The 24,069-nt window shown below is 50.7% G+C and overlaps 3 protein-coding genes across 3 annotated transcripts in view; 2 read left to right on the top strand and 1 right to left on the bottom strand.

Annotated features, from left to right (window-relative positions):
- The first annotated feature begins 965 nt into the window (after nt 1-965).
- Nucleotides 966-4,189, top strand: PEAK3 (PEAK family member 3). Its single transcript, XM_057386044.1, has 3 exons — nt 966-1,275; nt 1,844-2,484; nt 2,971-4,189. Exons 1-3 carry the CDS (start codon nt 1,209-1,211, stop codon nt 3,970-3,972), a joined length of 1,710 nt encoding a protein of 569 aa, XP_057242027.1. The 5' UTR covers nt 966-1,208; the 3' UTR covers nt 3,973-4,189.
- A 3,680-nt stretch (nt 4,190-7,869) lies between these two features.
- OAZ1 (ornithine decarboxylase antizyme 1) lies at nt 7,870-11,609 on the bottom strand. Its single transcript, XM_057386048.1, is given in 6 exon segments — nt 7,870-8,315; nt 8,420-8,505; nt 8,984-9,156; nt 9,266-9,352; nt 9,354-9,411; nt 11,424-11,609. Coding segments are annotated over 6 exon segments (651 nt in total). The 5' UTR covers nt 11,540-11,609; the 3' UTR covers nt 7,870-8,184.
- A 305-nt stretch (nt 11,610-11,914) lies between these two features.
- The window catches only part of LOC130585508 (cilia- and flagella-associated protein 251-like), a 29,599-nt gene continuing 17,444 nt past the window's right edge, over nt 11,915-24,069 (top strand). The window contains exon 1 of the mRNA XM_057386047.1: nt 11,915-11,961. The gene's annotated coding sequence lies outside the window, so the exon portion shown is untranslated. The remainder of the gene's footprint in view (nt 11,962-24,069) is intronic.

Raw genomic sequence — 24,069 nt, 5'->3', positions numbered from 1 at the left:
GAGTCTGACTCGTAATACGGGAATTGAACATAAAACCTTGGTTTGTGGAAGAAAATGAAAATATTCCTCCTTGCCAACTCACCCGGAGGAACAACCTGGAGAAAATGGAATTAATTCTATGATGCGAGGGGGGTTTATGGGGGCAATCCCCTCCTCAGAGCAGCTGCCATCCCCAAAACCAAGGGATGGACAGGGGGGGGCAGCTCAGGGGACATCAACCCGCAGTGGCACCGACGGTGACAGAGTGACCACGCCCGGGGCTGCAGCGATGCCGGGGGGCTCCGGGGACCCCGGGAGCTGCCGGGGAGTGCAGCCAAACCCCGGCTTCCTTCAGCCCGCACGRAGCAGCTTCTGACCGCACATCCTGCCCGGCCGGGGCGCAGCGCATTGTGCAGGGYGATCCCCGGGCTCGCCCCATGGCCAGCGCCGGGAGGGGCCGGGGTGGGCACCGGGAGCTGCTGAGGGGCCGGGATGTGGAGCTGGAGCCCCGCGGGACCGGGACCGSCCCGCTGCAGCCAGGGAGAGCTCAGAGGTACCGAGGGGTTCTGTGAACGGGSCCSGGAGGAGCGCTGGGGATGGGYAATGACCCGRGGGGACAGAGGGGACAGAGGGGACAGGGGCACTGAGGGGGGCACTGCCCACTCAGGGAGAGCTGTGCCAGCACAGCCGGGAGGTTCAGAAAAAGGCACGGGGGTTTTGATAACCCCAGTGGCGGCACCGTCGGTGCCCAGCCAGGACGGGAAAGTGAAACCCAGCGGCCCCACCCCAGTGCCCTCCTCCCTCGGGCTCCCTCTTCTCCTTCTCCATGCCCAGATCCCTGTTCTGCCCTCCCTGGACTTTCCCAGGCCTTTCCTGCCCTTGTCCCACAGCTCTGCCACCGTCGTGTCCACCTCAGGGTCACCCAGCAGGRACCCCAGGCCAGACACGGGGCCCTGAGCGCTCATGGCTGTGTCCCACACAGCTGGGAACCATCGCACACGGAGCAGCTCCCACCCCCAGGATTTCCCGATGCGGCAGYTGGAGTCACTGCGCCACCAAACTCCCCGTGTTTCTCCCCAAAACCGCCCCGCCAAGGCTCCCCGGGCCGACACTTCCCCTTTTCGCCGTGTTCCTCCTCGGGGCCGGCCCCGCAGGGACTCGGAGCCCGCGGGGTGACGCCGAGCAGGGCCCCCAGGCCGGACCTGGCTGTCCCCGGAGCGGCCACCCCCATGCCGGACACGCCAGGGGAATGCCCCCTTCGGTCCCCCAGCTCTGCCCTCATCTACAGCAACGTGGGTGAGTGACATCGTGACCCCGCTGTGCCCCTGCCTGCCGCGGTGTCACCTCGGGTGGTGGCACCTTCAGGAACCCCTCTGCTGTCCCTGTCCCCCTGTAGTGCCCAGCTGTCACCCCTCGGGCTGGTGTTGGGTGTGTTTGGGGCTGGAAATAGCCGGGGGGCTGGGAATAGCCGGGGGGACTAGGAATATTCGGGAGGGGGGGATAGGAATATCCGGGGGGGCTGGAAATATCCAGAGGGCCTGGAAATATCCGAGGGGGCTAGAAATATTGGGGGGGCTGGGAATATTCGGGGGGGGGCTGAAAATATCCAGGAGGCCTGGGAATATCCGGTGGGGGGGTTGGGAATATTTGGGGGGCTGGAAATATCCGGGGGGGCAAAGAACAAAGCGCTGTGTTCCCATCCCATCCCATGGACCCCATCCAGTCGTATCCCACCCCATGGATCCCATCCCATCTCATCCCATCCCATCCCATCCCATGGACTCCATCCCATCCTATCCCATCCCATCCCATCCTTCTGTCCCCTGTCCTGGCCACCCTGTCACATCTGTCCCTCCCTCCCCAGGGGAGCTGCGGGCCCACCTCGTYCCCCGCAAGGCCAGCCGAGGGGAAGGCACCGGGAGACCCCTCCCTCAGGCCGACCCGGACCCCCGGCCTCCCCCGCTGCCCAAAAAGCAGCTCCAGCGAGCCGAGTCCCTCCCGGAGCCGGGATCATCGCACCGCTGCCGTAGCGAGCCCGAGCCGCGGGCTGGCAGCGTCCTCTACAGCATCCCCCCGGYCCAGCCGCGGCACGGGGAGGGGGCTGCCCCGCTGGACAGACCCTCCTGGGCACCCAAGAAACCCCTGAGCAAATCCCAAAGCCTGGGGGAGCCGCCGGCCTGGAGCAGCCCCCAGAGAGCCAGCYTGAAGGAGCTGAATTTCGGGACAGCGGACGGGGAGCTGGGGCAGCTCCTGGAGAGCCCGGCCGGGCTCTGTGGGGTGGTTTTGGGGTGCCARGAGGCCGCCCTKGCCCGGCTGTCGGCTCGCATGCAGRAGGAGCTGCTGGGGCCCGAGGACAAGCAGCAGCTGCTGCAGGTGGAGCTGGCGGGGAAGGGCTGGGGAGCCCTCGGCCTCCTGGACCCCCGGCCCTGCTGCCAGAGCGGGGACGCCTGGTACTTCAGGGTGGGCTTCACCTTCGAGCACAGAGAGCTGCAGTTCGCAGCCAAGGTAAGGAGGGAATCGGGGAAAAACAAACAAACAAACAAACAAACAAAAATAATAAAAAAAAAACAACCCGGGTGGTGCAGAGGGAGCCGGCTCCTGCAGGTCCGGGAGCGTCGGCTTTTCCGCGGAACGGAACACGAGCCGCGGCCACTTCCCCTTTCCGCGGCCACTTCTGCATCTGCTGAACGAGCCGGCGCTGCTGGAGGGGGCTGGGTGACGGGGGGACAGTTCCCGTGGGGCCGAGGGACACGGTGTGGCACAGCTGGGGACATGTCCTGGGAGCTCCGAGGGGCTGGAGCGGAGCTGGTGGAGAGGAGAGGGGTCGGAGCCACCCCCGCAGCTCCGCAGCTCAGCTGGGGCTGCACCACCCCGCACGTCCCAGTTCCTGCTCGAAACCACCCATGGCTCTGTCTCTGGGTTCAGAGGGACCCACATGTGGGTCAGAGCAGGGCTGGTGGCACCCCATGGCTCTGTCCCGTGTCCCCGCAGGTCCCCAAGCCGTGCTGCTCCAACCTGGGCGCGCAGAGCTCGCTGGGGACGCACTGCAGCATCCARCGCCTGCTCGGCCGCTTCACCGACCGCCTCCCTCGGGAGCTGCTGCTCCCGGGAATCCCTGAGAAACACAGTCGGGACCATTCCAGCGAGGAGCCGGCCTGTCCTGCCCCTCAGCCCGTCGTGCAGGTTCTCCTTTGTGCCGAGGTCCCCCAGCAGACCCTGGCAGAGTTCGTGAAGAGCTCCCACGCTTTGCACAGGAGCAGCCCCGGGCACTACGAGCGCCTGAGCTGCCTCCTGCTCCTGCAGCTCTGCATGGGACTGGAGCACCTACGGGGGCAGAATGTGGCCCAGGGCGACCTGTGCCCCGAGAACCTGCTGCTGGTGCAGTGCCCGTGTCCCTCCCGGAGCCAGCAGGGCCAGAAGGAGCCGCTGGGGCTGTCCCTTCCCCGGCTGCTCATCAGCAGCTTTTTCAAGGTGCAGGAGAGGCAAAGACCTTGCTCCAGCAGCCAGGAGCGGGACTGGAGCCAGGGAGCGGCCGCAGCCTCCCCTCCGGCAGCGGCCGAGCTGAACGTGGGCCGGCTGATCTTTCAGATCTTGCATGTGGACATCTCTCTGGAGAACATCCTGGGCTTCAGCAGCGCCAGGCTCCCCGAAATCCCCTCGCTGTCCATTTACTCGGCGGGGCTGCGGCGCCTGGCCGCGCTGCTGCTGCACAGGGATCCTGGCAGGAGGGTGACCATCGAGCAGGCCAGGGCTGTGCTGCAGGTGCTGCTTTGGGGACCACGACAGCAGCTCTTTGCCACCAGCGGCAGGAGCCTGGCGCTGCTGCGGGGCTGGCTGCAGCTCAAGAGGGCTCTGCTGCTGCTGGGCTTTGCGGAGAGCTGGGCTGGGCARGGAGGGAGCCCCGGACTGGAGGAGTGGCTGTGCTGTCAGTACTTTCAGGGGGTCACTGAACACGCCCTTTTCCAGGTCACTCAGGTGCTCTACGCTCCCTAAACCAACCCTTGGGTTCAGCTCTCCTCAAAGCCAAGAGCCCACGAGGAGCTGGATKAATCTGTCCTGTCCACTGAGAGAATTTTGAAACAAAATTATTTYTGTAAGGCCCTTTCCAAGACAAGGAAGCCTGGAAAGACAGGCTTTATAAWTATATAAATAAACCTCTACAGATCAGTGTTTACAGAGCAGGTATTTGTTTATTGCAGCGCTGGAGGTGAGGGGGATTTTKTCRCTKAACTCAYYCACCTTTGTCCAGTGTCGTGKTTTATTTATACAAAAAGTACTGTTTAATATTGCTGTGTCAGCATAACTTCATCATATATGTACTGGAACTAATTTACATAGGATTACTTCATGATTAAAAGTCATTTTTTCTGCACTGCACTTGTGCTTCTCCAATTTGGGGGGTCTTGGGGGTTTTCTTCGACCAAGGCTCAAGATCTTCCTCACATCTGAAATTTTTAACTTTTCCTTCAGAGTACGTACAGTTATGGTGTTCTTTGGAYTTTCTGAAWCTAACTGTTCTAAATTCTCCATCTCRTGGCTAATTGGCTTTACATTTGCCAATTCCTCATTAGTGCATCTTGTTGTTTCCCAATTACCTACATTCATTTGTTTTTCAAGCTTATCCACCTAGTGTGTTTTTGCTTACTTTAGCAATTAGTTAACTCCATTAATTAACTCTATATTGTATACAAAACTATGCATCAGGTTATAGAAGTATTAAAAKCTATARTYCAGGTAATATAAATATTAAAATGTTATAATTCATTTCACACAGGTATTTTATAAATCAAGATATGTTAGCGTCTTGTAATTTTGACCCAAGTTATGGCATCACTAAACCATTCCATAGAACCATTCCAAACCATGGTTCTGTGACAGCCACTGGTTCCTGAGAAACCCAAGAAAAAAAAATGGAAAAACTCTGCAAAACAAACCCACTTCCCCCACCCCAAAGCCCATAAATTATGGATTTCAGACCAAATTCCCAAACACAGGGTGTGGGTTTACACCCTCAAACAATTTTTGATTCATACTCCGGGTCTGGTTTATCAGAGCATCGGAGGAAAGATAGGTGGATGGGAGCCCCAAACACCAATTTAGCAGCTGATGATCTCAAGTAAAGTTCGTGGGGTTCAGACTTTGCATAAAACCTCCCCAGACCCCTCCCGGGATGAGAATTTTGCTTTTTTAAAAAACACTCAAAGCCACCCATCACTGCTCACCCTTCTCAGCAAAGGAGAAACACAACAGCTCCTTCAGCCTGCGCTTCCCAGAGACAATTTGTGACACGGTCACCAATAAAAATGGCATTTTAAAGAGAAAAATACAGCTTCAATAAAACCTGGAGCTGAGCCTCTCAAAGCCTGCTCTGAGAGCTTTGCCAGCTTTACACGCTGTGGGGATGGATGCTGAGGGACCAGCACAGCGAAGGCCCTGCTCAGGTCATTTAAATTATTCCTCAGTAATTATTAATCCGYTCACAGGCAGCTAGATCAGGTAGCAGGGAAAATTTCTTCACTGAAAGCGTGCCCAGGCATCAGCACAGGTTTTCCAGGGTAGTAGTGGAGTCACCAGCTCTGGAAGTGTTCAAAGAATGCTTTTTGGGATGTGGCACTGGGGGATSTGGCTCAGCAGCAATGGGGTAATGGGCTGAGCTCAGTGATCCTGGAAGGTTTTTCTAACCCAAACAAATCCCTGATTCAGTGAMCCCATTACCTGACCYSGGSMWGRSRKSGGGMMRRRSCYYCCCMWSRCCTCTGTGCCCGTGGATGTGGCACTGGCTCTAAACAGGTCCCTGATTCAGTGACCCCATTACCTGACCCCGGGCACACGGGGGGACAGAGCCTCCCCACAGCTGCTGTGCCCAAAAATGTGGTAGTGGCTCTAAACAAACCCCTGTTCAGTGACCCCATTACCTGACCCTGGGCACAGGGGGTGGGACAGAGCCTCCCCATGGCCGCTGTGCCCATGATGTGGCAGTGGCTCACCAGGCAGGCACCAGAGCATGGCTGGAGGGGAGAAGATTCCTCCCAGGAGCCCCTGAACTCCAAAAAACAAAAATAAACCAGAGCTGGGACCCTCCGGAGGTGACACCACAGAGCAGCTCAGACCCAGCTCCMTGCTCAGGGRWTTTCTGCYTCCTGCTCCACCCAAACCCTCCCYGCCCCATCTGGACCCCCCAACCCTGGCACAGGCAGTGCCTGGCACAGAAATGGGGCTCAAATCTCGKTCCAGGCTCTGGAGAGCCCCAGCCCTGCTGTCCCTRTCCCTCCTGTAGTATCTGCCGTGGCTACGAGGTGGCGGCAGAGGCCACATCCCAGCCCCTCATCCCGGGGATTTAAAAGCAAAACCCATTCCCGTGGCTCCATCCCATCCCCCTGCCCCCCTGCTCTGCATTGCAGCGTGAGGGACCCCCTCCCCTCCTGCCAGGAGCACACAAGGGTGGCAGAACATCCCACAGAGGYACATTCCACACTCCTGAGAGAGCAGAACACAGCACAGCAGCGCATCACGGAGGAAAAATGAGATTTTTCCAGATAACCAGGTTAGGAAGCTTTTCAGGGTTTTTTAATGCCAGCCTGTGGAGCATAAAGAYACTCTACCTTGGTCGTGGCATCACCAGGAAATCCTGGAATATCTTGAGCTGGAAGAGATCCTCAGGAATCATCAGGATAATCTCACCCTGGGCATCCTGCAGCTCTGGCAGCCTCGGGRCCGGGACCATTCCCTGGGGAGCCTGGGCAGTGCCAGCACCCTCTGGGGACAGAAGAACCTTTCCCTGAGATCCATCCCAAACCTCCCCCAGCTCAGTTTCCCTAAATCCCTAAATCAGTTTATTCAGTTTTCCTAAATCCTGTCACAGGTCTTCCAAAAAGCCTGACAGGCCCACAGTTGTAGGGCCACAGAAGAACTGGGAAGAGGGAAATAAAGAACCCCCACCTTGCATCCCCTCACTGCTCACACCCCCAGGTTACTCTGTGCAGCATCTCCAAGGAGTTCCAGGCGATATTTTGGCGCATTCCGTGGGATTCCAGGACTGCAGGGATGGCCTGTGGGGGAAACTTTAAACCCTCACACATTTCACAGCAGTCAGGGCTCCCAAAGCCACACTCAGTGTGCTTTTTTCTACTCACACCCAGCACAGCTGGGTGAAATAACCCCKCCCAGCGATTCTCTGCTTCAAGGTTTTATTGAGGAAAGATTCATCTGCTCCAAGAGTGCCGAACAGGCCTGCAAGTGCTGAAAAACGTGGAAAAAGTACTGAAAAACATGAAAAACACAGAGCTCAGCTCTTCAGAGACTTATTTAACGTAATGTCAGCTCAAGCTTTGTTAATTCCAGCGACAAGGAGACGTTTTCCCTTCTGCTCATCACCCCAAACACCGAGGGGTGTCTGCAGACCCCAAGCACTGCCCCCTCCTCAACATTTAACCAGTTTGTGCCCCCAGGACAGCCCCAGAAACAGTGCTGAGCTGCAGGAGCACCACAAACCTTCCCAGCTCACAGCCAGCACTCCTGGAGGCACCCTGCACCCACAGAACACTGAAATTCCAGGTATTTAAGTTGCATATTTGATATCCAAAGCAGCCATAGTTGAGCTGCTCATGTTCCACTTATGACTCCCAAACCAGCTCACGCCCTGAATATTCACAAAACACAGGCAGAGAAGGGAGGCACTGATCCTCATTACCACACCTGCTAATTACTCACTAAAATCAGATTTTTTCCAGGATTGCTGAATTATTCCAAGCCCTGGCAGAGCACATCTGTGAGTTCCAGTCAAGCAAAGAACGAGCAAAGGCTTTCCACACCTGCAACTTTAATGGTTGGGGCAGTTCCAGAGCCACCTCTTGAAGAGTGCAAGTCTTTTAAACAGCTTAAAACCAGCAATAAAAAGTAAAATATAAATTTTTATTTAGAATTAAAGCAAATACTTCAGTATCACAAACACAATATTAAACTTCAAGAAATATACTGCTAAATTTGGAGGGAGCATTTATTTTTGCACAACCACGACATGCGCACAAAAAAATCCAGAGAAAGATGTGGAGTCTGAAATTTTCAACATCTCACCACCAAAGCAGCTGGGTCACACAAGGTTTCGTACAGGAGTTAAGATAAGACTGGAATAAGATGTTGACAAAATTTCTACAGATTCATCTTTTATAGACAACAAGAAAGCTCTAAAGAGGCAAACATTGCAATCTAGTCTTCTTCTGCTGAGTCTCTCTCAAACGTGTAGGCCATGAAGCAAGCGTCTGGTCTCTTGGGGACAAGGGGATGCCCTGGTCTCACAATCTCAAAGCCCAAAAAGCTGAAAGTGCGGAGCAATGCAGCTAGAAAAGAAAGGAGACAGTTTCACCCACGGGATACTGCAAAAAGAAGTTAAAATTCCCACCAGAAGGTGTTTTGGGTCTCTGGAAATGAGGRGAACACCCACCTCTGTCATCTCTGTTCTTGTGGAAACAGATGAACACGTGCTCGACTCGGAGCTGTTCTTCAGCAAACTCAAGAAGAACAGCAAAACTGCAAGAGAAAATATGAGGGGTTCAGTGCTTGTGGAATCAGGGAATGGCCTGGGATKGGAGGGACCCACAGGGATCATCCAGGCMAGCTCCTGGCCCTGCACAGGCACCCCAACRATCCCACCCYGAGCCTGTCCAAATGCTCTGGCAGCCAAGGCAGAGAGAGCTAGCAAGGGGCCCCAAGAGCCACTCCACACAGGAATTCCTAAGGAAGAGGCACAGATTGCAGCCTCACACCACCAGGAGATCCCTGAGCCCTAGGCAGAGCYTCTCAGTGGCACAGAAAATGTTTGTGTGGCAGTCTCAGAACCAGATTGGCATTCTCAGCATCTTAAACCAGCCTGAAACCTCAGACTTTCACATGGTTCTGCCTGCAGCCCTCAAACCAGGCTCACAAKAGAGCCTCGAGCACCAAAACCTTCAAATTTCAGAATGTAAGGAGCAAAATGTTCACCCAAACTGCTTTTTCCCTCACCCACCTGTCCTTGCTCCCCTCAGGCAGAGCACCACTGGGAATTTCGATGTAGAGGTTGTTGTTGTTCAGCACTGCTCTCCAACTGATGTGTTTGGCATCTGTAAGCCTTGACTGGACATTGAGAATTCTTGTCCTGTTGTTAGGTGTTAGTTCTTCTGTGACATTCAGCCGATTATCCTGCACCAGGGAGAGGGGCAGAGTTATTTTTCCACTGATTTTTCAGAGGAGGGATTGAGTCAGGGAATGTTTTCAAGCTCACCATGAGCTGTTTGTTCCTCATACTCACCGAATAAAATAAATTAGCTGAAAGATTGTGATCCCTCTGACTATTCCCTCGCCCACCTGGGATCTTCAGGGGTGGGTGAGGGACATCAGGAGCACCACCGAGGCCCCGGACCCAGGTTACTACAGCAATTGAAGGGAACCCTGGAACTGCAAAGGGAGCACAGTTAGACAGGCAGGAAAGCTCAGATAAACCCCTGGGACTTCCAGGATTTAAACAGTGATCAGATGGAAAGATGTAAATTTAAAAAAAAATGTAAAGAAGAAAAAAAACAACCTAGGCCAAGGGACTCCTCCCACTGYAAGTGGGAAGACAAAGGAACCTCCACACCAGGAGCAAGGACAGGGACAGTGCCCAGGGAGCTGCCACTGCTGTATTTCGAGGGCAAGACTCACTTGGAGATGAAAAATTCTCTTTCAGTGAGCCAGGTGTGTTTTTATACCAGGGCAGGCCTGATCCCAAGAGAAGAACCTTCCTGAAGGAATGTGSTGTTTTCTGCCCTCCTTGTTCTCAGGTAACACAAACCCCCAGCCCAAAAGGCAGGGATCACTTTTCCTCAGGATATTCACCCTTCAGACCTTCCCAGCTCCAGGCCAGGCAATTCCAGGGAATCATCTCCACCCCCAATATTTTGATCTTGAGCTGAGGCCACACCTGAATCTCTGCAAACCTCCAGAAACACCTCCAAAAACACCTCCAAACCTCTTCCCACCAAACCCCTCAGAGCGACTACGCAACATTAGGCTCTCGAGGAGAAAAAAATATCACATTTCGAAGAGACGAGGAAACATTTTTTAAGTTTCTCCCCATCCTTTTCAAGGCTTGTTTCACTCCTCCCGTGGCAGAGCAGGGCTGGCCCCTCCCTCTGCACCATCCTTCACCCGCAGGCTCCACTCTTGAGTTGCGTCATCTCAGCAGATGCAGCAATCGAGGCCCTTGGGGGAATTTTCACAATCGTCCTGTCTCCGGGTGCCAGCAGCAGCCACTGCAGCCATTTGCAAATCCGAATAAACAGCTACAAAATAATCCACCATTTTGCACGCTTCGCACCCGAYTCGCAGGGTTTGGATTGGTCTTTTTTTTTTTTTTTTAAATGAGCTTAAAACTTGTGATAAATAATCCGCATTAGAAAGGCTGGGAATGGGCAGAGAGGTTAAATATTATGCGCTGGAAGGTAAATTCTATTTATATTTTTATGTAACTGCTAAGTTCTCTTAAAAACATAAAATCTGCACTATTTTAATTAAATGTGTAATTTCAATTAAAAGAGTTTCCAATCCAYTATTTTAAGCTCTTTAAAGGAGATGTTTTTCTTTAGCAGCAGCATTATTTTTATCTGAGAATGACTGTGAACTATACGTTCCTCGTTTCCCTTACAGATAAACCTTTAAAACCCCTTTTCCAGGGTTGTGCTGTGGCARTACTTAGCAATTTCACCTTTCTCCCTAAATAAAGGAGATGCAGAAAGAAGGTTCCCAACTAAAAATATGTTTTAGTTTCGTTTACGTGCACCTGGGGGAAAAAAAACCGCATCTTTAACCCACAGTTTAATATAAAAAAGCTTAAAAAACTCCTTCCACAGTTCACACACGAGGCGTAAAGGGCAGATCGATGTCCTGAGCATCCACCACTCCACACCAGCCACCTTAATTCAGTTATTTTCTTTCTTCCCAGYACCTTGTGGGGGTTGTTTAATCTTTCGGCTGAGTTTTTAACCAACAGCTCTCGTAACTCTTACCCTCGATTAGTTTTGCGGAGTATCCACGGTTACATAAGGGGATAACAGCCTTCAATCCTTCGATATCTTTCCCTAATTGTTGTTTTCCCCTCAGCCTCCCCACCCCCACCCCCGCAGCCCGGCTCCTGCCCCGGGCACTCCCAGCCCTGCCCGGAGCCTCTCCCAGCCCAGCGGTGCCCTTTGGGGCCCTCCTAGGTCAGGGCCCTCAAAATCCCCCTTTTTTGGTGTTTTTTTCCACCCTGCCCTAYCRCCTTYCCCCGTGCGGCAGGGCCAGGCCGCCCCTCCCCCGCTGGCCACGCAGCCTCCCCCACCCCTCTCCGGCCACCAGGGAGGCAACAACGAGGATGAGGAGGAAGAGGAGGAAGAGGAAGGAGGCAGCGAGCGCCCGGCGGTGCGAGGCTGAGGGAGGCCGCGGCGCCTCACCTGCTCTGTCCGGTACTGAGGCTCAGCACAGCGGGCATGATGGTACTTTTATTCCCCTCTTTCTCTCTAGCGAAGCAGTGGCTGTTGAGTATCCGTTGCAGGGAGGATTTCACCATCCGGCCGCTCTGGTCCGAACCCCGAAACCCTCCGCCGCCTCCGCCCCCGCTCCCCAGGCGCTGCTACACAAAATGGCTCCGCCGCTGCAGTGGCTCCTTATATACCCTCTGTAGCCACGCCTTCCGACTAGACCACGCCTCCCAGCGCGCGCCGCGCCCCCTCCTCGGGGAGGCTGTTTCTATTGGGCATTTTGGGTGTCAGTTAGATTACTTTCGCTTTTTATTGGCTGAGCGGRGCGCGGGAGGCGGGACAACGGGCTGAGGGTTCTGCACGGGAGGCGGTGGGTAGCGGCGCGTGATTGGCTGCGCGCGCGGCGGGTGGGCGGGGCCTGGCGGGGCACTGGCCGGCGGGCGCCCCGCAACCCCTCACTGCCCTCGGAGCCGCCGGTTCGAGTCCCGCGCCCGCGCCCCGCCCGGCTGAGGTAACCGGGGGGGCCGGGGGAGGAGCGGGGTGTGAGGGAGCRCAGGGAGGGAGAGGCGTGAAGAGTCATGGAAAGACATGGAAAAAACACGGACAGACCCGTAGGGTGCAGCCCCGGGGCTGGGAACAGCGGAGGGGCGGCAGCGGGACCCCCTGTGGGACCCTCTGTGGGACCCCCGCGAGCATCGCCGCCCTCAGAGCCTCGCACAAAGCTCGGTGCTGAGGGAAACTTTTAATTAAAAACTAATAATAAACCTCCCACAACTATTGGGGAGGGTCCCTGAAAACGTCGGGCTGAGGTTGGAACCTGGTATTGTGGCGAGTGTTTGGGCTGGTTACCTTTGGCCTGGCTGTAGTTTACGGATTTATAAGAGAATAGGGGTGGGGAATAGTTGGTTTATCGATTTATAAGAGAATAGGGGTGGGGAATTGTTAGGTCAAGTATTTATAAGGGAACGCGGATGGGTAACAGTTAGTTTATGGGTTTATAGTGGAAAAGGGATAAGGAATGGATGGTTTATGGATTGTTAGGGGAATAGAGATGAGGAAAGGTTGGTTCRTGGGTTTATAGTGAAATAGGGATGAGGAAAGGGTGGGTCATGGATTTATAGGGGAATAGGGATGGGGAATGGTTGATTTATAGGGAAATAGGGAGGGGGAATGGCTGGTTCATGGATTTATAGGAAAATAGGGATGGAGAATGGTTGGTTTATGGATTTATAGGAGAATAAGGATGGGGAACAGTTGGTTTATGGATTAATAGGGGAATAGGGATGGGGAATGGTTGATTTATAGTGGAATAGGGATGGGGAATGGTTGATTTATAGTGGAATAGGGATGGGGAATGGCTAGTTCATGGATTTATAGGAAAATAGGGATGGAGAATGGTTGGTTTATGGATTYATAGGWGAATAWGGATGGGGAATGGCTWGTTYATGGATTTATAGGAAAATAGGGATGGAGAATGGTTTTTTTATGGATTTATAGGAGAGTAAAGATGGGGAACAGTTGGTTTATGAATTAATAGGGGAATAGGGATGGGGAATGGTTGACGGTGATGCTCTTTTAAACTAAAAAGGCCTTTTTTTTGCTGTGCCTTCATGAAGAAGTGGGTAAATCCTGGTTATTTACACAGCAGAGGTTGGGCTCATCTCTGTAACAGCCAGCTCATGCCCTCTGCTTTCCACCTCCTGCCAGGGGCTTGGAAATTCAAGGCTTGGGGATGTGGTTGGGTCTTTCTGCAGCCCCATGGCAAGAACAGCCTGGAAAAAAGATGGGAATTTGGGAACGGGACACYCTCGCTGCTCTTCTGATGGGATTGATGGAAACACAGCTTCATCCCTTGGGGGTGAGGGTCAGCCTTCAAAATTCATCTTAAAACAGCAAATGTGCACAAAAAGCTAAATAGGTCATCATTCCCATGGGTTTGGGAATCAGATCTCTGGCTGAGCTGTTTCTGACCGTTCCAGCCTGAAAATTAAGGCAGAGGTACATCCTGTGGAAATTATCCTGGATGGAAAAAAAGCTCAAAATAAGAGTTTAAGTGATGGTGGGTCAAGTTTGTAGGTAGAGATGCCTTGTAAGTGGGAAAAGGTGTTTATAGAACAAAGAAAGCTGCTAAAGAGAAATTGTAATCATTTTTAAAAATCATTATTTTCTATTAAAAAACTTGTAGATGGTTGTATTTCTTTTTTGTTTCATTCAACTCRGGCCACAACACACCTGCTTTATTGCCTGCAGCTACCAGAGCTGCATTTGGCCATTTTTTAAGGTTTTTTTTTTATTATTCCTACCTTCTTTTTATTTATTTGAAAACATTCCCATCCAGGAGCTCTGAGCTACATGGATTGATGGGCTCCACTTTGCAGAAGGATCATTGTCTAAATCCCCACCCACCTTTTGTGTCCYGAAGCTGCTGGGATTGCCCGGGATGGAACAAAGTGTTGTTGCCAAAAGAAAGCAGTGTCTGCTCTCCCGCAGCTCCGAGGAGAAGCCTGGCCTGGCCAGCAGCCAGGGAAAAATCTTGGAATCGTGGAAAGTAAAAGGAAAGAGRGGAAAGTCCTTTTCCTGCTGCAGGTACCTGCTCTTAGCTCCCAGAACTTGACATAAACCGAGTTTGTGCTCATCACACTCTYGGGATTTGGGTGTTGATTTATGGAGGGGAAACTCTTGTGTTTAATGCATTACCCAGAGACTGTCCTGAAACAATGGGATGGCTGCAATTCCGGAATATCCGGACCACACGGAGCACACCAGAGGAGATTCAGCAATTCCTGGTTTGTGGGCTGTGTTAGGAAGGTTWTTCCTGCCAGGGGGTGGAGGTGTCAGGGGGTGGAAGGGCCACATTAGCATTCGGTGATAGATTTCATTATACCCAATAATGGCATTTATTATTCCTGCAGTAATCCKGCTGTAATTCCTTATAATGGCTCTGTGTGAGGGGGAATCATCRCTGCAGCTGTTTCCTCTTCCCTGGGAACTGGGAACAGCTTTGCCCTTTGAATCCCTGTCACCTCCATGGTCCATCACTCCATTTCACAGCTGAGCACCCGGAGAGCTACGGGTGCTCTGTGAAAACCCAACCTGTGCAGGGTTTGTGTTTGACACCACGGGGGATTAGTTCCAGCTGCAGTTTTGCTGAGATAGCCTGACTTCCACTGTAGCAGGGACAGTGATTCATAAAGCCTCACACAGAAGCCTCTGAGTCACAATTTTGGGATTACGGCTGAGGCAATTGGAGATGTTGCCATCCCCAGCTGGTTTTTCATCCCTGAAAAACCTATGATCACCCTTCCCGTGGCAGAGCAGTTTTGTATCRGGGTTGTTGCTCCAGCTGCATTCCCAGTTTGGCATCGCAAACCCTGGAATTACCTAATCCAAGGGGGCAGTGAACCCTGACAGCTGAGCAGGGCAGCTTTCAACACACAGGAAAGATTCACAAAATCCCAGAATATCCTCAGCTGGAAGGGATCCATAAGAATCATCCAAACCCACCCCTGGCCCTGCCCAGACCCCCCAACAGCCCCACCCTGTTCATCCCTGGCAGCGCTGTCCAAACGCTCCTGCAGCTCTGGCAGCCTCGGGGCCGGGACCATTCCCTGGGGAGCCTGGGCAGTGCCAGCACCCTCTGGGGACAGAAGAACCTTTCCCTGAGATCCATCCCAAGCCCTGACACAGCTCCAGCCRTTCCCTGGGCTCCTGGCCCTGTCCCAGAGCAGAGCTCAGCCCCTGCCCCTCCGCCTCCCCTCGGGAGGAGCTGCAGCCCCCGAGGAGTCTCCCCTCAGTCTCCTCTGCTCCAGCTGAACAAGCCAAGAGCCCTGAGCCGCTCCTCAGACCCTTCCCCAGCTCCGTGTCCCTCCTTTGGACACRCTCCCAASACCTTTAGATGCTTATTTATTTTTTATGTTGCTTTTTTTACAAACAATTGCAAATGAAGGATCTCATCCATCAAGTTCATCCCAAATCTTRTGCAGGTGTCCTCAAACACACCTAGTCCTCCTCATTCCAGCTACCACAKCCTTCCCCTCTCCAACAGCTGCATTTCCAAGGACCAGCACATTTCCACAGCCAGGAGGCTGTGTCAGGGCTCAGCTGTTTAGGGAGCTCCCCAGAGAGCCCCCAGCAGGTCCCCATTGCTCTGTGCTCTTATCCCAAGCAGGTCACAGCAACTGGGCTGCCTGAAACCACCTGGGAAAGGATCTCGTGCAGCCTGGGTTACTCAATAACCAGAGCAGTTAATGGGGAAAGGACAGAAACACCAACACAACATCAGGGATCTAAGCTGAAATCATTTCAGGCTGAGGAAAGCCAATGAGTTGATTTTCCTAGACTTTCCTTTCTTAGCTTGTTTCCTTCTGCTTTTCCCCCTCTTTTCACAAACGAGCTCTCAAACATTAGTTAAAGTCTCCAGCCAGTGATTAATTCAAGCTTTTATGGGTTTTAGTTTTTGAAATAGTTTGGAAGAAGAGTTTGTGGCAGTACAGGAATGGGTTAAAGTCAGATTTAGAGCAAGAAATGGGGGTGGGACAAGTAACTGCYTTCCCTCTTCCCTGTGTTTTCAGGTGTGCAGGTGTTTGTGGTCAGGTAATACACAATCGGTGCTAAATAAACTCAAGCTTTATAAACCTCATAAAATTCAAGCTTCTGAAATCCTGCACGTTGAAACCGTGGTTGYGTTGCCTCATCTATTCCGAGGAGGAAAGATAAACCCTTCTGTCACTGAGGTGATTAAAGGAGGATTAAATAACCCAGCTGCAAAAACTGCTGCTTCTGCCTGGTTTTCTGCTGCTGTTGGAGCTGAGGCTAGRTTCTAGAGGAGCAGCCAAGCTCCAGGGAAGGGGAATGGGACAAAAATCAACAAAAATCCTTGTTGACATGCAGCAGAAAGCCCTGTGTGTTTTGTGCTTTGCTGCATCACGCTGGCAGGGCTCTCCTGGAACGTGGAAATGGATGTTTGTGGCGTTCAGCAGCATCAGGGGAATTCACCCTGCTCCTATTTGCTGACGAGGGAAGAACAACAGAGAGAAAAACATCAGCTCCCTTCCAAAGCATGTGCAGTCTGTGCATAGCATTGCTCATTTAGTACCTCCCCAAAAATGGGAATAAAAATATGAATTAATTTATTTACTGAGCCAGGCTTTTAAACCGAGTGGTTCTGATTGCCTTTTCTCTCTGTTTCCACTGCAGGAAGACCCTGCTTGTTCTTGCAGTTTTGAGAGGTGTTTAGAGATGCAGCCAAGCACCAAAACAGGACAGGAGCTGAGGCAGAGATGTCCATCAGGACATGTTTTCACAGAAATCATTGTCTGTGATGACTTCACCCTGTAATTGAGCTGATTTTAGTCATGGAATAATTTAAATGTTCCTCTTGGTCAGCTCTGTGTGGTGACAAAGGACAGCAAAAGCTTGTGAGGCTTTATCAAAACACTGGGCAGTGTTATTTCTAAACTCATCAGACGTGTATTTTATAATTCTTATTTTTAAAAAAAAAGCTCTTAATTCACCTATCTCCTTCCTTAGCACTTCTGGTTCATCTSCTCCCAGGTAACAGTTAAGTACCAGTTATCTAATTTTAAATACTCCCCCACTAAATCACTTTTTAGTGTGTCAGAATCTATTCTGATCTTTGTGGGACAAGTAATTAGAACACCTTTTCTAGCTGGAAAACTCTCCTCATTTTCATTGTCATCCCTGTGAGAATTATTTCATAATTATTTCATTTGAAGGTCAGGTTTTCTGCAGACCCACTTGTGCTGGAAGGAGACTCTGCCAAAGAAAGGCAGAATTTTTAGGTGTTTACCAGCATAGGGAGGAATTTTATTTTTTTAAGATCTTTGTGAGATACTGAACTAGAAGAAAAAAAAAAAACAGTCATCAGATCAACAAAAAAAAGTCAGTGCTTCTCACAAAAAAAAAAAACAAAAAACTTTAGATCTCTGTTTTTCCACTTCAAAACAGCTGGCATGGAGAGGGATTGAATGCAGATGAGGTAACAGACGTTGAAAATGCTGTAAATTCTCATTATCTGAATTAGGGGTGGAACCCAACATCACCTGGGCACCTGGCAAGTGCAGAGCTGTTCCCTTTGAGTTCGCAGGATCAAACTGAGCAATTTCCACGTAAAAATAATGTGGGGGAATTTGAAATGGGAACAGAAAATCAGCTGGAGAAGGGCTTGGCCCAGAGCCKGAGCCTCAAGGAGCAGTCAGAGGGTGGCACCTTAGGATTTCTGGGAAAGCAGCATGCTGGGGCACTTTGTTGTTATGGGTCTGTAATTTAAGGATRATGTTCCACAACACTGATTCCTGTATTGATTTTTTCTCTGGCTGTTGCTGCCAGTTATGAACAAATGGCCCTGAGGAATTCGGAGGTGATTTCAACACAATCAAGCGAAAGATGTTGTAACAGCCTCTCTTCCCTTCCCCAGCCCATTTTCTGTTTCATTTCTGCTGGGCCAGAGGCAGCTCAGCTCCCTCCTCTCTCTTGAGTTACCCACAGGTGATGGAGCTCTGGTTCTTGCTGAGGAGTCTCAGAGAGGGTTAATTTGGGGTTAATTTGGGGTTAATTTGGGGAGGGGATGGAGCCCTGTCCCTCCTGTTTGCATGGAGAGGTCCCTGAGCAAACCCCTCCACAATCGATCCCATCACAATCAGCATTTCAGTGCTCCCTGGAATTCCTCCATGAACATTTTCCTTTGCTTGCTGGAACCTCTGTGGGGCAGAATTAGAAGTTTATTTTTTGCTTTACTTCCATTTTCTCCCCCAAAATCCAGCACTGCCCGAAGTTTCCCTGCAGGACAATCCCCATGCTGGGAAGGGGAACAGGTCAACCTGGCTCAGTTCCCTCCAGTTCCTCCAGCCTCGGGGATGAGGAAATGCCCGGTGCAGCTCTGCTTTTGTAACCCCTAATTTCGTTTGGAAATGTTATCCAAACAAACAGCTGCCAGCAGGATGAGCGTTAAGACCTGTGCAGAGGCTCCGAGTGAGCTTTGCCTGCTGAAACATTTCACCCAGCAGCTCGTTAATGTGGAGATACTCACAGGAGACTTTTCCTCCCCCCCGATTAGATCCTGTCTGTGATAAGAGCATTACCGAGCATATTTCCCCATAAATAAAATGAGCACGCCTGGAGGGAAGGGAAGGTTATTTTGCCTGGAATCAGATAAATCCCACGCTCGCCCCTTGGAGAGTTGGGGCTGAGGGAACCAGTTCTCCCTGAGAACAACGGGCAAAAGGGGGGTTTCTCCCAGCTCTGTGCTCCACGCTGCTTTATTTTGGGGAAAATCCATGTGGATTCTGTCACTGGCCAGAACTCACTGTGCTCACAGCCCTTGCGGTGCTGCCGGAGGGTCAGGAAGGTCCAACCTGGGGAAAACTGCTGTGTTTTGAGCTGCAGAAGGGACAGGAAGGTACAACTTTGGTAAATCTGTGTTCTCCAGGCTGTGTTTTGAGCTGCAGGAGGGCTGGGAAGGTCCAACTTTGGGAAGGCTGCTTTGTCCAGGCTGCTGATTTGAGCTCCATGAGGGCCAGGAAGGTCCAACTTTGGTAAAGCTGCTTTGTCCAGGCTGGTTTTTGAGCTCCATGAGGGCCAGGAAGGTCCAAGTTTGGTAAAGCTGCTTTGGAGGAGGGACAGGAACATCTAACTTTGGTAAAGCTGCTTTTTCTAGGCTTTATTTGAGCTGCAAGAGGGCCATGAAGGTCCAACTTTGGTAAAGCTGCTTTGGACGGGCTATTTTTTGAGCTGCAAGAGGGCCTGGAAGGTCTAATTTTGGGAAAGCTGCATTTTTCCAGGCTGTCTTTTGAGCTGCAGAGGGACAGGAAGGTGCAGTTTTGGTAAAGCTGCTTTTGCCAGACTGGTTTTTGAGCTTCAGGGGGGCCAAGAAGGTCCAACTTTGGTAAATCTGCTTTTTCCAGGCTGTGTTTTGAGCTGCAGGAAAGACAAGAAGGTCCAGCTTTGGTAAAGCTGCTTTGGCCAGGCTGCTGATTCGAGCTCCATGAGGGCCAGGAAGGTTCAACTTTGATAAATCTGCTTTTTCCAGGCTGTGTTTTGAGCTGCAGGAAAGACAAGAAGGTCCAACTTCAATAAATCTGCTTTTGCCAGGCTGGTTTYTGAGCTGCAGGAGGCACAGGAAGGTGCAGCCTGGGGAAAGCTGCTTTTTCCAAGCTGTTTTTTGAGCTGCCAGCGGCCTCGTGCTCTCTGCATCCGTGTCTGAACCAATATTTACTCATGGTCCTGTGTGCTGGGATAGTCAGCAATCCCTGCAGTGAGAGCAGGGCTGGAGCCAGCATCAGGCCAGTTCAGCAGCTCTCCTTGTTTACATCTTTTTTTTTTTTTTTTTTTTTTTCTTTTATTTTTTTTTTTTTTTTTTTTTTTTTTTTCAAAATACTCTTGGCTTTCAGGCTTGGAAAGCTGAGCACGAGCTCTCCCTGCAGCAACCTGGCCACCCCAGAACTTCTGCAGCCAAAAATCCCCTCTGGGAGTGGGTGTGCAGCAGCCCCCTGATCTGGGCAAGCTTTGGCATCTCCCCAGGAAGTGACAAACTGGCTCTGGAAGTGACAAACCAAAGTCTAAAAATTCCCTAAAGACCTGGCAGCAAATTGGCATCACAGGAGCCCCCAGGAARCTGCCACCACCCTCAGGAGTGGAGGCTTTAAAACCAAGTCACCTCTAGTTCKGTGCTAGAATTTTCCAGTTTTCCCAAAGGGATTTATTTATGACGCTGTCCTGGGTACAGATTAACTCCCCCTGCCTCCTGTTTGTCATTAACCCTGAGAGAAGCTGAGCTTGGAAGGGTTTAGGGCTCGTGGAGCATTTCACAGCCAGGAGCATCATCAGCCCTGTCCTGGTGTTCCCAAAGAACCCAAAATTCAGGGAGCTGCTCATTCCTGAGTCCTGCTGGGTGTRTCACACCCTGACACCTGATCCTCCTCGGGAGGGCAAACCCCACTCCCACACCGAGCTCTTAAACTGGACCAGCAGATTTCCTGAGCTGCTGAAGATAACGAGGGGACACAAGGAAGGAGAAGATCCTTGAAATTACTGCTCAGGCTCGGAGCTGTGACCTATTTAGTTTGATTTCCTGTTCATGCTGACTTTTACCAGCTACTTCAGGTGATGAGCYGAAAACCTCCTGCCTCAGAGGTGTGTGGAAGATGGGGAGTGGCTGAGGTTACTGGGAATAAACTGGGCAGGAGCTGAGATTTAGTTCTGAAATCTGTTTTTTGGGGTATTTTTTGCACCTCTGGGCAGTTCTGAAATCTGTTTTCTGGGCTATTTTCTCACCTCTGGACAGGAGCTGAGATTTAGTTCTGAAATTTGTTTTTTGGGGTATTTTCACACCTCTGAGCAGGAACTGAGATTTAGTTCTGAAATCTGGTTTTTTGGATATTTTCGCCCCTCTGGACAGGAGCTGAGATTTAGTTCTGAAATCTGTTTTTAGGATATTTTCTCTCCTCTCTGATTCCCATATAAATGTTGGTCCATTCTTGGGTCAGAGTTTCCCAGTTGGATTGTCCAGTGGGTAAATCCTTTCAGATTCTAGTGGTGCTTTGCCTTCCTGGTGCTTCYCTGGACTTTTGTCCTGCAGCACTTTCATTTTTAGCTCACAGTTCCTCATTCCCCCTGACATTCCCAGGTGTCTTGGGTTGATTTTATGCTGAAAAAAATTGTCTCAAACCAAGACAAAAAGTTTGTTTGGCCTCACACACAGCCACATCCTGGATCTCTGACTTCCAGGATCATGGATTGGGCATTCAGCCGTTCTTCGGCCTCGCTGGGCTCATTAGGGAGGAAAAWGTCACCGGGAATCCTTCAAGGAACAGGATGTGACAGGAAGCAATGGGAGCCAGCAGGTCAGGCCTTAACAGCTGTCAGGGCAATGTGCACAGGGCTGCAGCTCTGCTAAACCCAGACTTGGGCTTAATGTTAAATCTGATCCCTGCAGAGCAGATCCCATGGAATCCCTAAACCTGATCCCTAAACCTGATCCCTAAACCTGATCCCTAAACCTGATCCCTAAACCTGATCCCTGCAGGGTGGATCCTACAGCATCCCTGACCCTGATCCCTGCAGGGCAGATCCCATGGAATCCCTAAACCTGATCCCTGCAGGGTGGATTCCATGGAATCCCTCATCCTGATCCCTAAATCTGATCCCTGCCAGACAGATCCTGTAGAATCCCTAGACCTGATCCGTACAGGGCAGATCACATGGAATCCCTAAATATGATCCCTAAACCTGATCCCTGCAGAGCAGATCCCACAGTGTCCCTAAACCTGATCCCTAAACCTGATTCCTGCAAAGCAGACCCCATGGAATCCCTAACCCTGATCCCTGCAGAGCAGATCCCACAGCATCCCATGACCTGCAGGTGTTCCTGGGACAGGGAACACAGGGGTTGTGGTTTGTAGGTTTAGGCTCTGCTGTGACCCCTCACAGCCCCTTTGGAGCTGGAATCCACCCTGGAGCTGCCCCGTGTCCCTGTGCATTGGGAAACTGAGGCAGGCAGAAGGCAGAGCTGAGCTGGCAGCTGCTCTGGCCCTGCTGCTTCCTCCATCCCCTCTGCAAAATGGACTGGGGGAGGAGTTTAAATCCCTTTTAACATCTCCTTTGTAAATTATGTCCCAAAGCAAAATGTTCCTTTGAACCYAAACTATCCATCCTAATCCTGCTTCAATCCCCTTCATTTATTTTWATTGATCTTTTTGTTGCCTTTAAAAATAGGGGACATTATTCCTTGGCAGTGATAATCATATTTAATTCTCTTTTCTCTCATCCTRGGCTTTCCTTCCCACTGTTTCTTTGCTCTCTGGCATTGTCAGGGTTATACACTGCAATTTTAAGATTTTTAACTGTGATCAGGAATGTTTTGGATGCTTTTGCAAGTTATCAGTTTATAGAAAAATGGATTTATTTGGTTTTGTTGTTCTCAGGGTGGTTTTGATGGACATTGTCACAATACAATAGAACCAAAACTGATTATTTGTGTCACTGCTCTCAGTGTCCCTGCGACTTCAAAAACTCTGAWTTTTCACAACAAGCCTTTCCTGAGACTTCCATGCAAAGCAATGCAGATAAAGTTAATTAATTATGATGAAGTTTTTATCATTTTGGTCCAAACTRTGCCACCAAGGCTGGGACTGGGGTSTCCCAGCTGCTTCAGGAATGGTGTTTTCAGGTCACTGTGGGACRTGGAGGCTCCTTTGGGTCCCTGCTGGCAGCAATTCTGTGCCCATCCTTGGGCAGGAGGGATCAGAGAAGCCCATTTTGTGTCACAGGTGTCGTCAGCTGCCATTGCACAAGGACAAACAACCCCGGATTCTCAGGAATCCTTCCTATCAAACCTGTTCAGAAAACTCTCCAGCGACAGAGAGGCTAACATTTCCCCACASAATCCTTTCCAACCCTTTTCTGTGTTTACAACTGCAAAATATTTGGGATTTTTCCTCTTCAATTCATGGCTGCTGTTCATCCCTCCCTTCCCAGGGGCAGGAACAGTTTTCCTCCTCACCAAATTCCAACAGGACACATCCAAACTCCTTTCTCTCATCCAAAACACTTCTTCCAGCAGTTCCAATGAGGCCTTTTTTTCCATGACGTTTTTTTTCCTGACCTCCAGGTAGAACAGCTCTGACACATCAGGAGGAAACMGTGGGATTTGGGAAAACAAGCTGTCCTTCGTTTTCCTTGGAAATCAGCAGATCTCTGCTCATTAGAAAGTTTTGAAAAACTCACATTCTCAAGCCATTCATTGGACTGATTTTCCCACTGGGAAGGTTTCAAAATCTCTTGGTGCAGCTTTTTGGGGACATGGAGCTTTTCCACCTGCARGGTTTGGCTTCCTGCTTTGAAACTTAGACAAGGAAAATCTTTCCTGATGGAGAGATGGGGATGGGAGAGACTTTCTAATCCCAATCCTGCTCTCCACATGGTCTAAGGATTCCCCTCCTCAGCCCCCTCCACAAGCTGGGAGCTCTAAAAATTACAAATCTCCTTTTAAAACCCAGTTTTATTTTTTAAAATCTATTTTTTTTTCCCTGGTTGGTCTCATGCCAGCATTGTCTTTATGCTTAAATTGGCATCTTGGCTCTCTCTTGGTGTTTTTGTGTGTAGCAATCCAAGCCCTTTGTTTGGGTAGGCAAAGCAAACTGAGATTTTTCTTCTGTAAATTTTCCTTTCTCTTTGCCGAGGAAGCCTCTCAGCCATTCCAAATCATTCCCACACGAGTTAAATGTGGAAAGCATCTCTCCATGACCACCTAAGTGCCATCACCTCTTAGGCAAAAACCTGAGTGTTTCTAAATTCGTTTGCTGGATGGTGCAAAAAGAGCTAAAAAAGCACAAAATAAGGAGTGAAAAAAAAGCACAAATAAGGAGAAAAAAAAAGCACAAATAAGGAGCAAAAAAAGCACAAATAAGGAGCAAAAAAAGCACAAATAATGAGCTTAAAAGCACAAAAAAGGAGCAAAAAAGCACATATGAGTGAAAAAATCACAAGCAAGCAGCTAAAAAAAAGCACAAATAAGGAGTGAAAAAGCACAAATAAGGAATGAAAAAAAGCAGAACAAAGAGGGAAGAGTTCAGCACATCTTTGAGGTGAGGTGATGATTTTT

Source organism: Malurus melanocephalus, unplaced genomic scaffold (genome assembly GCF_030028575.1).
Source record: "Malurus melanocephalus ecotype Western Australia unplaced genomic scaffold, MMel_1.1 scaffold_903, whole genome shotgun sequence".
Lineage (NCBI taxonomy): Eukaryota > Metazoa > Chordata > Aves > Passeriformes > Maluridae > Malurus > Malurus melanocephalus.
Note: the sequence above shows the minus strand (reverse complement) of the source record. Positions and strands in the feature narration are given on the sequence as shown.